The sequence below is a fragment of the Ictidomys tridecemlineatus genome, chromosome 11 (assembly GCF_052094955.1).
Source record: "Ictidomys tridecemlineatus isolate mIctTri1 chromosome 11, mIctTri1.hap1, whole genome shotgun sequence".
Taxonomy (NCBI): Eukaryota; Metazoa; Chordata; class Mammalia; order Rodentia; family Sciuridae; genus Ictidomys; species Ictidomys tridecemlineatus.
Window position 1 is genome coordinate 116,074,633 of NC_135487.1, and position 14,002 is coordinate 116,088,634.

At 38.9% G+C, this 14,002-nt stretch overlaps 1 protein-coding gene across 1 annotated transcript in view; it reads right to left on the bottom strand.

Moving 5' to 3' along the window:
* Nucleotides 1-5,828: 5,828 nt before the first annotated feature.
* The window catches only part of Atf6 (activating transcription factor 6), a 213,084-nt gene continuing 204,910 nt past the window's right edge, over nt 5,829-14,002 (bottom strand). The window contains exon 16 of the mRNA XM_078027138.1: nt 5,829-11,333. Within this exon, the coding sequence (XP_077883264.1) occupies nt 11,125-11,333 (209 nt within the window). The 3' untranslated portion in view covers nt 5,829-11,124. The remainder of the gene's footprint in view (nt 11,334-14,002) is intronic.

Here is a 14,002-nt window from a genome sequence, read left to right on the forward strand (position 1 = left end):
CACCTATTGAGGGAAGTCAGGGCTATTCTTTTGTTTTTAATATTTATTCTTAAGCTTTAGGTGGACACAATATCTTTATTTTACATTTATGTGGTGCTGAGGATCGAACCCAGTGCCTCGTGCATGCTAGGCGAGCGCTCTACCACTGAGCCACAACCCCAGCCCTCAGGGCTATTATTATTTCCCCACTGTCTTGTCTCATTTCTAGCACCCTATGAATATTTGAATATGTTGACGTGGAAACACATGTGATAAATGCCAGTCTATTGCACAATGTAGATTTGTGACCTTCCAAATGCTCAAAAATTCAACTCAAAATACTGATCTAGTCTAACAGGCCTAAAGCACTGTGTCCCAAGCACATGGCCCACTAAGTAACTGGGCTCATATAGTCAATGAGACCCTGCTAGGGTCCCTGCCCTTCTGGAAATTATTGTCCTTTAGGGATGACAAATATTTAACAAGTAACTGCAGAGGTAATAAGGGAAGGAGAGGAAAAGAAATCAATGGGAGGGAAAACAACTGTGTGAGTATGGTTTTCTTCCTTGTATTGTTATTGCCCTGCTTATAACTGCACCAGGTTATAACTCTTGAAGAGATGAATTAGCCCCACCTGTACTGCACGTAGCAATGTGCTTCTGGCACTGTGCACCTGGGTGGTAACCCAAAGAGCCGTTTACAACAAGTGCTAAATGTTTCAGCATCTTTTCTGCTCAGGCTGTTTAATCAAGATGAATTTCCAGTCCCGCCCCCACAGCTGGCGATTTGATGGATACAGTCTTGCTGGTTCTGTGGGGGTCCCTGTAATTCTGTCTTCCTAGAAGCTGCCAGGCAACAGGGGGCAATGTATTGGTCTGATGTGAACAAGTCACTTAGCAGAGAAGGATTCCAGAAACTGCAGGAAAAACCAGAGGCAATTTGGTGAAGTGCACCATTTTATGTCCTGGGACCGGAAGCCAAGTGAGTGGGTGAGCTCTGTGGCCATGATAAAGACACTGGCTAATGAACCTCTAGTCCCAAAGCTCCCCTGAGAATAGCTTGTGTCTAACTGAGCTTTATTGTATCAGGCTTAACCAGAAATCTTATCCTCTTCTGGAATTTATCTTTACTCTTCTGTGGAGACAGAGGGTGACCACATAGACCCAGGGAAAAGACATTATTCAAATGTCTTGGAAGACAAGAGCATTGTTTAGTTTATCTGTAGTTTCCCACAGCTCAGTGGTAGATGTCTGGCTTTAGTACAGCACTTAAGAGTCTGTGTGCTGTGAGCAAGCTATGCCATCAAGACAGAACAAACATGTTTGCCATCTTTCCAGTGACAGAATGTATTGAATAGCAGTAAATTACACTTTCCTCAGTGGTAATTCTCCAAATACTCACCTGATAGTCATAACCCAAGGAAATACAAAATCTTTTATTCCAATCTTAATTTCTAATATCTATAACACTCACGTCACACATTAGACTTCACATAATGATATACCCGCAGGGCAGATGGTGAAGGTTTACCTGTATAAGCAAGTTGTGGAGTTATTCTACCTTGGCTCTTGTTCTCAAAATGGAGTCACTTAAATATACATATATAACAGAAGGGCTAAGAAAGGGTAAATATTGCCATAAGGTTATAGGATGCTGAACCAAGAGCACAGGCAGAGAGAGGCATAAGTGCAGAGTCAAAGAGTAACGGTAGGTGGTCAGATAAGGATATATATATATATATATATTTTTTTTTTTTTGGTACTGGGGATCCAACCCAGAGGCACTTAACCACTGAACCACATCCTTGGCCTTTTAAAAATGTTTTATTTAGAGATAGGGAGGGTCTCGCTGAATTGCTTAGGGCCTTGCTAAATTGCTGAAGCTGCTTTGAACTTGCGATCCTCCTGCTTCAGCCACCAAGCCCTGCCTGATAAGGATTTTAACTAACCAGTTCCACAGAGTGGTCAAAGGAGAGAGTTCGGTCAGAAGACAGTTTCAGATTCAGAGTGTCAGCTCCAGGTGTTAGCACGGAGTTTCAGTTTGAGATGTCAGCTTGGAGTGGGCTGAGCACTATCATCACTGGCAGGAAAAACCATACCGTTGAAGCCTTACAAGGACAGGATATTGGAGGAATATCCTGGACAAGGCTCATGATGAGAATGAATAGGTGATGTGGTCAGAGTGCAATTGTGTCCAGTCTTGGGGGGGCTCCTCCTTTGAGGGGGGTTGCATCTGGTGAGGTTGGTAAGTTCTCATGTCTGTTCCTGGTAGGATTTGGAAGATGCACATGTCCAGGTACTACTTGATTTATTTTGATAAGTTGGCATGGACAAGTTATCAATTTGTGCCTTATGGTTGTGCAGGGCAGATGGTGATGGTTTACCTGTGTAAGTAAGGTGTGCAGTCATTCTATCTTATTCTCAAAATGAACTCACTTAGGTTTAGACACAACCTGAAAACTGTTCTACACATCATGGAGTAACTCAGGAGGGCACAGCCTGCTCTTCACATACAGTAAAGGTTTAAATTTCAGGGTCAATTCTTCTAACCCATAGTCTGTGAAGAAATGCATCCTAAGAGTCCAGGTTCCACTTGGTTGGATATGAGGAGTCCCCCCAAAAGCTATGTGTTAGACCATGCAAGAATGCTCAGAGGTGAACTGATTAGACTATCTTAGCTGTAATCTAATTTGTGCATTAATTCATAAGCATTAATAATTTGAATGGACTACTGGGTAGTAACTGTAGGGAGGTAGGGTATGGCTAAAGGAAGTAGGTCACCGGGGAGTGTACCTTTGGGGATTATATTTTGTAAATGGCTCCTTAATTACTGTCCTTGCTTCTGGGCTGCCATGACCTGAGTAGCCAGCCATGCCCTTCACCATGAAGTTCTGCCTCACCTCAGGCTCAGCACAATGGAGTTGGCCAACAACGGACTGAACCTCTGAAACCATGGTTGAAATAAAAAGTTTCCTTTTCTATGTTGTTCTTGTCATGTGTTTTGATCACAGTAACAAAAAAGTGACTAAAACATCAGATAATGGGGATGACCCTGGAGGTTTTGGAAGTTGAGCAGAACACTTGGGGAATGAGAATCTGAGATACCAATTGAGGTCTCAGTTCTTCCCTTGTATCAGCTGACTTTTCACAGAAAAATGAGACATGCCTGTAAACAAATGAAAGCAATATTTTTTGTTTGCCTCTCAAGTACCCTCCCCCATCTAAATGAGCATGGAGTGATAATGCTGCAAATAGTCACTCTTACAAGATAATCTATTTATTAATATGGTATGTTGTGTTCATGTTAAAGGTATGTCCTTGAGTTCTGGACCAATGCATTTCAATTTTGGATTTGAAGATTAGTGATCTCTTACATAAGTATCTTTCATCATCTTATAATCTAGCTCCCTCCTTAGCAGTTAATTCTTCAGGGAAAACTCTCTAAAGTCAGAATTTGTCATCATAGGTGTGGGTGCATCCTGGGATGGGCTCACATGTCACACTTGGACTCCTGAACATGAGCAGCATGGGATTGTTGGCAGAGACTGGAGCCTTCAATTATGGAAGAACCCATCTTGCCCATGCACCACCAGGTAACTCATCCAACATGGGGACCACAAACGCTGAGGTCCAGAAGAAATACAGCAGGCAGGTGGCACTGAACTAAAGAGGGAATGAACAGTTCATAGTAAACTCTCTGGCCATGTTGGACCTTGCCTCTTAGCTTAATTCCTCTTTCCAGAACATCCTCAGCACTGTGTTTGTCCATGTTGTGTGACTTGGTATCTTCCTTTCTTCTTGGTCTCCTGTTGTCCTTTATGTCTTTGAAGGACAAATGGTAATGTAGTGTAAATAGGATGTGACTTTAAAATCACGATAGACTAGTACCAGCTCTTCTAGTTGTAAGATCTTGAGTGAGTTACTTGATCTTTTGTGCCTATTTCTTCTCTGGCTGGGTACATAATGATATCTTTGTCTATGATTAAGGATTCTGTAAAGCTTATGTTAATGTTTGGGAAGGCACAATGTCTGTCAGAAGGTTGTCTTCAATAAACATCAGCCATTACCATTAATGGAACTAAGAGAAGGATTCTCTATGGGCATTGTCCAGATCACACCAAATGAATGTGATGGCATGAAACATGCTATAGATTCCTGTGGTAAGCAAAACATTGGAAGTCATCTGAATATGTGTACCCAAAGAGGAACAGAAAAATTGCAGGGTATATGCTAGAAGAGCCCTCTGTTTATGATACCATGTATTGTGTAACCAAATGTCATTTGTGGTCACACTTTGAGACCCATGAGAAGTCCCAGGGGACAATTCCATAAGGATTTGGTGGTGATGGTGGGTAGTTGGGTGGAGGGAGTTCAATTTCCCTTATTTATCTGTTGTTTCCACTGACTCTTCAGTGTATGGCTGAACTGGACTGTCTGCATGCTTTCTTCTTTATTAGTTATACCATGTTGAACCTGAGCCCTGTCCTCCACTCCTCAAATAACGTGGATATAATACAGTATTTTAGCTTTTACTAAAGAATCAGAACCAAAAAGATTTACAGTTTAGCATTGCTAGTTGTATAAATCATTTGCCCTCTTGCTATGGAGTCTTCTCATGACACTCTGGAGGCTCTAGATCCCAGCCTTGTTCTTCGGTTCCAATTTCTCTTTTCTGCTAGTCAACCCTCCACCCTGTAATCTCCACTAACTTCTGCAGAAGAGGTGATTTGAGGTCAGTCCTCTAGATGGGAGAGGGCTCTCACTTTCTAAATAAGTCTATTAAGGTGTCTTTTGAAACAAAAGCAATTTTGCCTCTGATACAGTTTGGATCTGGAAAGTCCCCTAAAAGTGCATGCATTGAAGGCTTGGTTCCTGGCCTGTGGTACTGTTAGGAGGTGATGAAACCTTAGGAGTTGGGGTCTTATGAAAGGAAGTTAGGTTTTAGGGGTGTACACTTGAAGAAGATATTGGGACTCTGGTCCCTTCCTGTCTCTTTGCTTTCTGGCTGCAATGAAATGAACAGCTCCTTGGCCATATGTTCCTGCCACGATGTGCTGCCTCACCACAGGCCCAAAGACAATCATGAACTGAAACCTCTGAAACTGTGAGCCAAAATAAACCTTTCCTCTTTATAAGTTGTTTATCTCAGGTATTTTGTCACAGCAACAGTAAACTAACACAGCCTCTAAGAGAACACTGATGTTATCATATTTTTACATTTTTTTGTATTGGACTCCATAATCTGTAAATTTGTTTAGGGCTAGAACCTATGCCAGATCTAATCTCAGGAGGTGGAACAATATAGTAATTAATAATCTATGTGTTGGAGCTAAATTGCCATGGTCTAAATATTGGTTCTATTAACTAATTCTGTAACTATCTTAAGAAATAGGTTATAGAGAGGATTGAAATAAGATAATAGTTAATGAACATAAGCCATATATGTAGTATGCACTGGGTGCTCAATAAATGCCTGCATTCATTATTCCTAGATAGATCAGCTCCTGTTATCTGCAGTGACTAGCTTCGGTATGGTGGCATCTGCCATTCCAAGCTGGGAAGAGGCTTTTGGTGAAGACTGAATGTAATTGAATAACACAATTTCCTGATGACACAGAAGGATAAAGAATGGGTTCTAGGCATTTTTCTTTTTTTCCTCGATGAGACCGAAGTTTAAATATTTGGACACAAAAAAGAAAATTTTTACATAACCAGGCATGGGAGAAGAGTGGAAAAGAATCTTAACAGTTTCATCTAAAAAGTAACACAAGCCACAAAACCTTTTTAGGCTTCCTAACTACTTGACTTCAAAGATTATTTTTTTTCTTTCTACATACAGAACAAAACAAAGCAAGTTTAAAAATTCTTTATTTGAACTTTAGAGAAAGAACAGGTTTCACATTATAAAGACTTGCTTAAAAGTATGAAATAGTCTGCTGTCATTTCTTTATGTATTTGTAAAACAACATAATTATTAAGGGAGATATTGGTTTATCTTTCCAGCTCATTTTCAACCCGTCCTTACTTTAGCACAATATAGCCTTAGGAAGAAAACCGTGGTGAAATAGGATTTCTAACGCTCTCCTCTGGTTCTAATGAGTCCATGGATGCAGCATTACTGGTCTTAGCCCAAACATAATTGTCAACATGATGAGGGAAATAAACTGGTATCTCTCAGGCTAGTTGTTTTCATCTAAAGTTAGTTGTTTTCCCAGCATCTCCTCTATCCTGACGACTGGACCAGGAATTATGGCTGAGTATGAATTAAAACAGTTCAACCAATAAACATTTGCTGTGAAAGTCAACCTTCTAATTCTTATCTGAGATTAGCACACGAAAGGATATGCTAAGCCTCCTGATTCATTTAACTAATGGTCACCAATTTCATTGAAGGCAAACAGCATAACAGCGTGGTGTTTGTTGATCTTGACAAATGATAAACTTGATTTATCATTTCTCATTTATCAGTTCTCAAGCTTAATATAATTAAAAGTCTTTTAATGTGCTAAATCCTTAATGCTTAATGTTAGTTAAGAATGATGTTCATTATGTGACACTGGCTAGCCATGACATGATTCATATGTAAAATTAAACTTTCTAATCACATACTTTTATTATTCTTTTTCATAAATTCTTTTGCACCTGACAGATAACACAGATATTACAACTGCTGCAAGTTCTAGTCTTATCCAAAATAAACTCTGCCATAAGCTTAGTCATTAAAAATATAAGTTAACAGAATACGCTCTGATTTTTTTTTTTTTCCTTCAGGAGAAAACTCCATTTCTTTTATGGGCATAGGTCCTTTTGGACTCTGGCAACATCTTTTTTGGACAGTCCAATATTCTGCTTCCTTAAAAATCGACCACAATCCCTGCAAGGGGGTGGGGATAGGGAAGACAGGAATTTCCCCTTCCAAATGTTATTAGGACAGGAATGAATTCTAATATTTCATTCTCTTTTTTTAGGCTTTCTTGCTTTTATGGTATAACTTATAATTGGGTATTCATATTAGCAGCAAAGATCCTAAATTATGTACATTAAAATACCTAAGACTAAGGAAAATAACATTCTGGTAAGGAGTATGGAGGCTGTAGGTTGTGATAAGCTTCTATGCATTCTGGCAAGAAACAATCTTATTTGAGAGGTTAATTCCTATGACACAGCCAATAGCATGACAATGGGCTCATTTGAAGTTCAGCTCCTATGGGTTTGTTGAGGGAAGCTGAGTCAGCCTGTTGGTATGCAGTGGAAAGAAGACTTTCATGGGTGGAAATTTCCAGGCTGTTAGACTGAAAGAGGCTATCAGATCAGACTGGCTCTTCAGGTTATGAAAGTAAAAGTGGCTGCTTCTAATATGTTATTGAAAGTGGAAGTTGCTTTGAAACTCTTCAATGCATAAGTTGAATACAAGGACAAGTTTTTTCCTGTGGTACATTTCTGTCAAGTTTTACAACCTGAGCTTAGTTAAATAGCAAGAATCAAATAATAGTCTGAACACTGGGAGAGCTTGAGAGTTCTCCAGTTTTAAACACTAAACGCTACAGCAATGGTATCTAACCAGCACCTGCTGCTGTGACTACTGGGGAGGAAGATTCGGGCCAACAAAAATTAGTCAGGGTAGTATCTCTTTAAACATGATAGGAAAACCAGTTTGAATTCCAAGTTCCTTCTCTCTTTCTAAGGAATGTTTATTGGGAATACTTAAGAATGACTCATATAATCTCCTTGCTTTCAAATACCTTCTATCTACTTCTGGCTAACAAGAAAAGGCACAGAGGTGCCAATTTTGTGCTAAAACTTGAAGTCATAAAAAAAAAAATCAGAAGATGCTCTGAGCTTTTATATCATGGGGGACTTTTTATTTCTGAAAACATAAATTCCACCTATAAATCTGATGTAAAGTTGCTGTACTACAAGCATGGCAAATGATAGATTTACCTTGAGAATGATCCATCCTTTCACATTAACCCCTACCTGGAGCGTTGGTTTATCTTCACAGTCTAGTGAAGTTGTTCCTGTGCTATTGGTGTACAGAGAAGCCTGCTCCAAACACCTTCAGTAGATAGCATGAGGAAACACTCACTTACTTCCATTAAGCCTAAAAATTCAGGACTTGCAACAGATGGAAAGACTGCCCCTATTAGTCTCCACTGTCACTTCCCCCACATTATAGTATTATTGGCCCAAGAGCTCAAAACCACCTTAATAATAGATGGACTTTCTTCTTCTATGAATTTGTTTAATTTTCTCACAGCTTGCAAAGCCTCACTTCAGACTTTAATAAATAATAATAAAAAGATAATAGAGATAGATAGATACATATATCTTTCATACTTCCTGGGTACAACCCCCAACAGGCAACCCCACCAAAATACTTAGCCCAAATATCTGCTCAATTTATTAACTTGGCATAGCAACTTTCTATTTCCTAAAAAGCCTAGTGCTAGCACACAAACATTAAAGTGAAAACTGCTACTGTGCTTAGGGTTTTATAATAGTTCTTTCAGTACTTTAAAAAGTAGAATATTTCTTTGTGCTTGTCAGTAACCTTTTACTTGTTTTTTGAAACTCTACCATGAGGAGGATTCTGTTCCCTCATTCTCAAAAGATCAATTCAAGCACAGCTGATGACAAGAAGCTATAGGGGCAGAGCGTGAAAAGAGGAGGTAAAGCTCCCAGATTGCTTTTCGGAATCACTTCTCAGGTGCCCCGCTCTGTGACTGGAGCTTCTGGCCTCCTAACATCAGTCTGCTCTTTGACTGTGACTCCCTCCTAACCACCATCTGCATTGTCACCCAGAAGAGAGGAATTAATCTTGGTGTTCATGACATATTGAAGTCTTCAGTCTGATGAGTTGATAGAATGAACATAAGAAAAGCTGGGAAGAAATGAAGTGAAAATGAAGTGCTAAACACAAGGAAATCATGTGATGGTTTCTTTTTGTGTGATTTGGTGCCAGGAAGAGGAGAGAGGCTCCACCTACAATCATTTCAGATGCACTGAATCTGCTGGAAATGACAGTTTCAGCAGATCAGCAGCTTGGGAATAAAGTAAAAAGGGAAGGCCACCCATTCAGGTATAAACCACAAATGCTAAGTACAAATAAACTTTACCAACTGGGGATATTTCCTTTTTACCCAAAGATCCAAACTGTTTTGATTCTTTGTGAAGTGTATGCTGCCACTGCCTACTAGCCACAGTCCCAGTCCCTTATTGGGCTAATTCACATCGCAGAATGGAAAGGAGTGGGGCTGGAGGTTACCCTATAGGTTACTTGCCTAGTAACCTAGAGGTCTTCTAGACATTCATTTTATATTCATTGGTACCCATTAGAAGAAAAGTCTCCAGAGAAATGGTTCTTGTCTGGCAAATCACACAGAAGCCAAATCAGAGAGTGCTCCATTGACTTAAAATAGTTTTAAATGTGGAAAAAGATGAGAGGTAGCTAATACTCCTCCATCTCCAGATTCTCAGGTAAAAGAGCAATAGAGGCCTCCATCCCTACAAAATGAAACTGATTTCCTTAGAAAGCATCTAGTAGCCTGAGAGATCACTATCTAGAGAGTTAGAAGTACCGGTGATTCTTTAAAATTATTTATTACTGCAAGTCTAATAGGTTTGAAGGCAGAAAATGAACTGACTACATGTAATCCTTGAGGGATTGATAAAAATTTTCTTCTCTTGCAGGGAGGAAGAGGAATTAGTTGATACAGTGTGGAATGGAAAGAAAGGAATCTCACAAAGGCAAATTTCTGGAGGTGAGAAGCAGTGTTTGTAGAATGAGTTTTATCAAGAAGTTGAAAAGTTTTAGGAAGGAGAGGGAGAAAGAGTTCCATTAGAAAACTGAAGGCGTTAGAACATCTGAGTGGAGATCACTACCTGAGATCCATTTTTGAGAATTCACCAAATGAAAAAAAAGTAGTCAAAGTACAGTAAAATATAAGAATATATTTTTTTTTAAAGCCATGGGACAAGAAAAGAGTTAATTTCTTCACTGTTCACTGGAGAAACTGAAGATTATTGCCATATTATGGGTTGCATCCAGCAAGAATACAAGCTTGCTTGTCTGCTTTGTATTAAATAATACTTGTCAATCCCCGAAAGCTCTTGTCTTGCTTACGACACCTCCATGTTCCTTAACTCAATTTGGTATTATATAGAGAGTAGTATGTGTGTAGTGGGTGGAGATTCACCATGAAATATAAGGAACTGCCCTGTAGTCCTTGAGGATTGCACAGGTTAGTTAAGAAGACATAAATCTGGGGCTGGGGATATAGCTCAGTTGGTAGAGTGCTTGTCTTGCATGCACAAGGTTCTGGGTTCAATCCCCAGTACCACAAAGAAAAAAAAAAACACATAAATCTGCATGCTATCACTTGGGGACCTTGAATCCCAAAAATAAAAAGTAGCTATGGCTTTAATCTTAAACTGCAGTCACATCAAATTTTCAATGTTTTAACACATGTATCAATTAATTAAACTCCCTTCCATTCTCTCAAATATGTAGTTTACCTCTGACCCCAACACAGCCACCCATTCAGGTGTGAACCATGAATGCTAAGTAAAAATAAACTTTACTAAATGGGTATATTCCCTTTTTAGCCAAAGCTCCAAATTGTTTTGATTCTTTGTGAAGTGTATTATTGGCTGATCTGGTTTTGAAATTTGCACAATTTCCAGAATGGGTGTTCATTAAAGGAATGAGAAACTCGGTAAGTGGGAACCATCTGAACAACCATGTGCTACAGCTTTAAAGAAAAATCACTTTACTGTATCAATAAGTGAAATGGCAGAAAGGGGAACTGGATCTTACTTGAAAGAAGATGACTAAATATAAAACAAATACAGCAGGGAAAGCATTTAAGAAAAGTATGGGGAAAAAAATCCACACAAGGTAACACTGGAGGATGCAGGCCACATTTGCCACTAAAGAAATGTTCCCTTGCATATAATTTCCAGTGCTTTGCAAATAGATGGATGGATGGTGGAAACAGCAGCTTCTTTTTCAATCTCTCCCCATCCTTGAGCTACAGCATGAGACAGTTGTCTGCTTGCCACAAAGGAGGCAGAGAACACCATTTCTCTCACCACTCTTCAGTTTGGCAGGGTCTCATTCTTAGTCTTCCAATGTAGCTGCAGGGTACTACTGTAATGATTCAGGGATGGTGCTGACAACATGGGTCGCCTTGGTGGCTGCTGGAGGGGAACCAAAGTAAGTGTTGGTTTGATTCCTCTGCTGATCTCGGAGGTAAGGAGGGACGGAGGAGCTTTTGATGTGGAGGATCCTGGTGTCCATCACCTGACAGTCAATTTGCATCATCACTTCGTAATCCTGCCCGTTGATCACGTTTTCTGTAGAAAGGAATATACACAGGTGTAAATGTTCAACAGAATGTGCATCTCTGCTAGGAGCTTTAATCCCAGAAGGACATGAATGTGCTTTAAGGGTAAGAACTACTGATACATTTTCAAGGATGCAAAGGAACTTCACCAGTAGCAGAGCTGCAGCAGGGCTCAGTGCCAAGAGGGCCTGTCCTCTCTCAATTTTAATTCCCAAACAACATTTATTAGCTCATAAGGGCTGGACCCACTGTCAGAGATAATACCACAGAATATCTACCCGTAGACATTGTATGTCTTGTATGCTTTCCATGCAGTAAATTATCATAACTGGAACAATTAGAACAGAAAGGGATTTTAATAAGGAGCAGAAAGGTTATTTAAGCCCTTCTCCTTCCCTTCAACAATGGGAAAGAACAACTAACTATCCAAAGAACCAATGATATGAATGTAAGGAGACCTTTGGCCTAGACTGCTTGGCTCCTATTCATCAATCTAATTTCATTAAGATACTCCCAACTGGGAATTTAAGGGTTTGCATTAAAAGAATAAAGTACAGTGAAAACTGACAAGAACTCAAGGGTATTTGACAATTATACTCTTGCCCAGAGATCATTATCACATCCCTTCCATATCAAGGTAATTTTTATTCCCACAGTTTCTGATTTCAGGTACAAAGAATCAATACAGTTACAATTTGAGATTAAAGGAAGTGTTCTAAGGTTTGCAGGGACACTAGAGGGTGTTTGCAGAAGGGAACAGGAAACCCAGGTAGAGTCATGCTTACCATACATAAGGTTAGCTCATTAACATGAGTTCAAAATACACAGATACAAACTATATTCCCTTCTTAATTCCTAAGAGGATGAAAGTTCTTCATTTTAGGGAGAGGGCCAAATTACTCTCTGATTCATAATCCTGGGTGATCATTTTCCAATTTGTAGTCAACTAAAATTGTGCATAAAACTGATGAGAGAATTATAGACAAAACATTTTTCAAGCCCAGCTGAATAACCACAGCATTATGGTTAGAAGCAGTGTGAACTTGGAATAATATTGAGTAGTCAATGTGGTGTCTGATTTTGCATTTTCTTCTGTGAATTTGGAGTTGGGTGTGCAGGTGGCCTTGTCCTATACTGTCTTTCTACGAAGATGATACAAAATCAACCACTGATTTTTAAACTTTAAACATTTGGCTTCTCTACAATAATTGAATATACAAAAGTAGAATTTCTTTCTATTCCATTATGCTTTATTTTTACTTTGACACCATACATATCAAGTATTATAAATCTAGAGAAAGAAACTCCAAAGTTTGACATCTGATCTTCAGATTCCTTGTTATGTTTGAGAAAATTGAATCATACAGCTTATCATTTAGGAAGCTAGCAAAGACTTCTGGAGACCATCTATTCTGGAGTGTCATAAATTGGGGTCTAATTTACAGACTTTAGGGTCTCTAAATTCCCTGAAATTGTATGAAATTTGTGTGTGTATTGAAATAGGGTCCATCAGATTCTCAATGAGCTTTGTGACCCCCCCAAAGAAGTTAAAAATTACTAGACAAATCTAATGATCTATCAATATTAAGTGTTTTGAATATATGATATATTCTACTTTAAATCCAACAGAAAATATCATTCCTCCACTTCTATTGGTCGGTTCCATTGTTCCATTGTTTAAAATAGTCTCCAACAATGATAAATTTCCCATTACAAGTCATATAAATCTCTTCTATTACAGTTGAGGTTAATTACTTACCAGAGATTAAAAAAAAAAATAACTTGTTGCTGCTGTATATGAACAAACGCTACCTATTTTTAAGACTATTGTTAGGAAGTTTAAGTCTAATTTTACAAGTCTTGCCTCTTTGCAATGACTATCAAATCATTTTCTTATCTTTAGAGAATTAAATTTTAATGACTATAAGTTAGTCAATGTTTCTCACTGAAGTATTTTCCAAAAAAGTAGGAGATGGAAGAAAGATATTCTGCAAATGTATTTGGAGTTATTTCATTCAGAACATGTGATCAAGTTCAAATTTCAAGGCACAACACCAGTCATTTCCTTTTGGAACAGAAATCGTGTGTGTGTGTGTGTGTGTGTGTGTGTGTGTGTGTACACATTCGTGTAGTATGCAGGCACTGTGGCATAGAAGACCAAATAATGGAAAACATATGCATCAGAGACATGCAATACACATTATTAATTTTTACTGCTTTCCAGAATTAACTCAGAATCCAGATGACAGTTTAAGATCAAGACTAGGTTCTCTAATACAGCCCAAACCACCTGCAGAAGTCATTAGAGCCTATGTGTCTGCTATGATTTTAACTGATAACTGGAGTTCTTTAATACTTTAAATATCAAGAAGAGGTGGAAACCCTAGAAATAAAAGTTCGAATGCTTTAAGGGAAAACTAAAGTCCCAATATCAAGAAGAGGTGGAAACCCTGGAAATAAAAGTTCGAATGCTTTAAGGGAAAACTAAAGTCCCAATATCATTCCAAAACCTTGGAGTTCCTAGTCGTGTTGAAATGGCATTGTCATCTTAAGCCCAACCAGATGGAAACTCAAGGTTGGTTAGGTCAGGGTGGTTTTAAAATGGGTTCTGGTCTTCACTGCCTTCTTCTGGGCCAAGGAAACTATTAACATTGCTAGAAGATGACTTTTCCAGGTAGT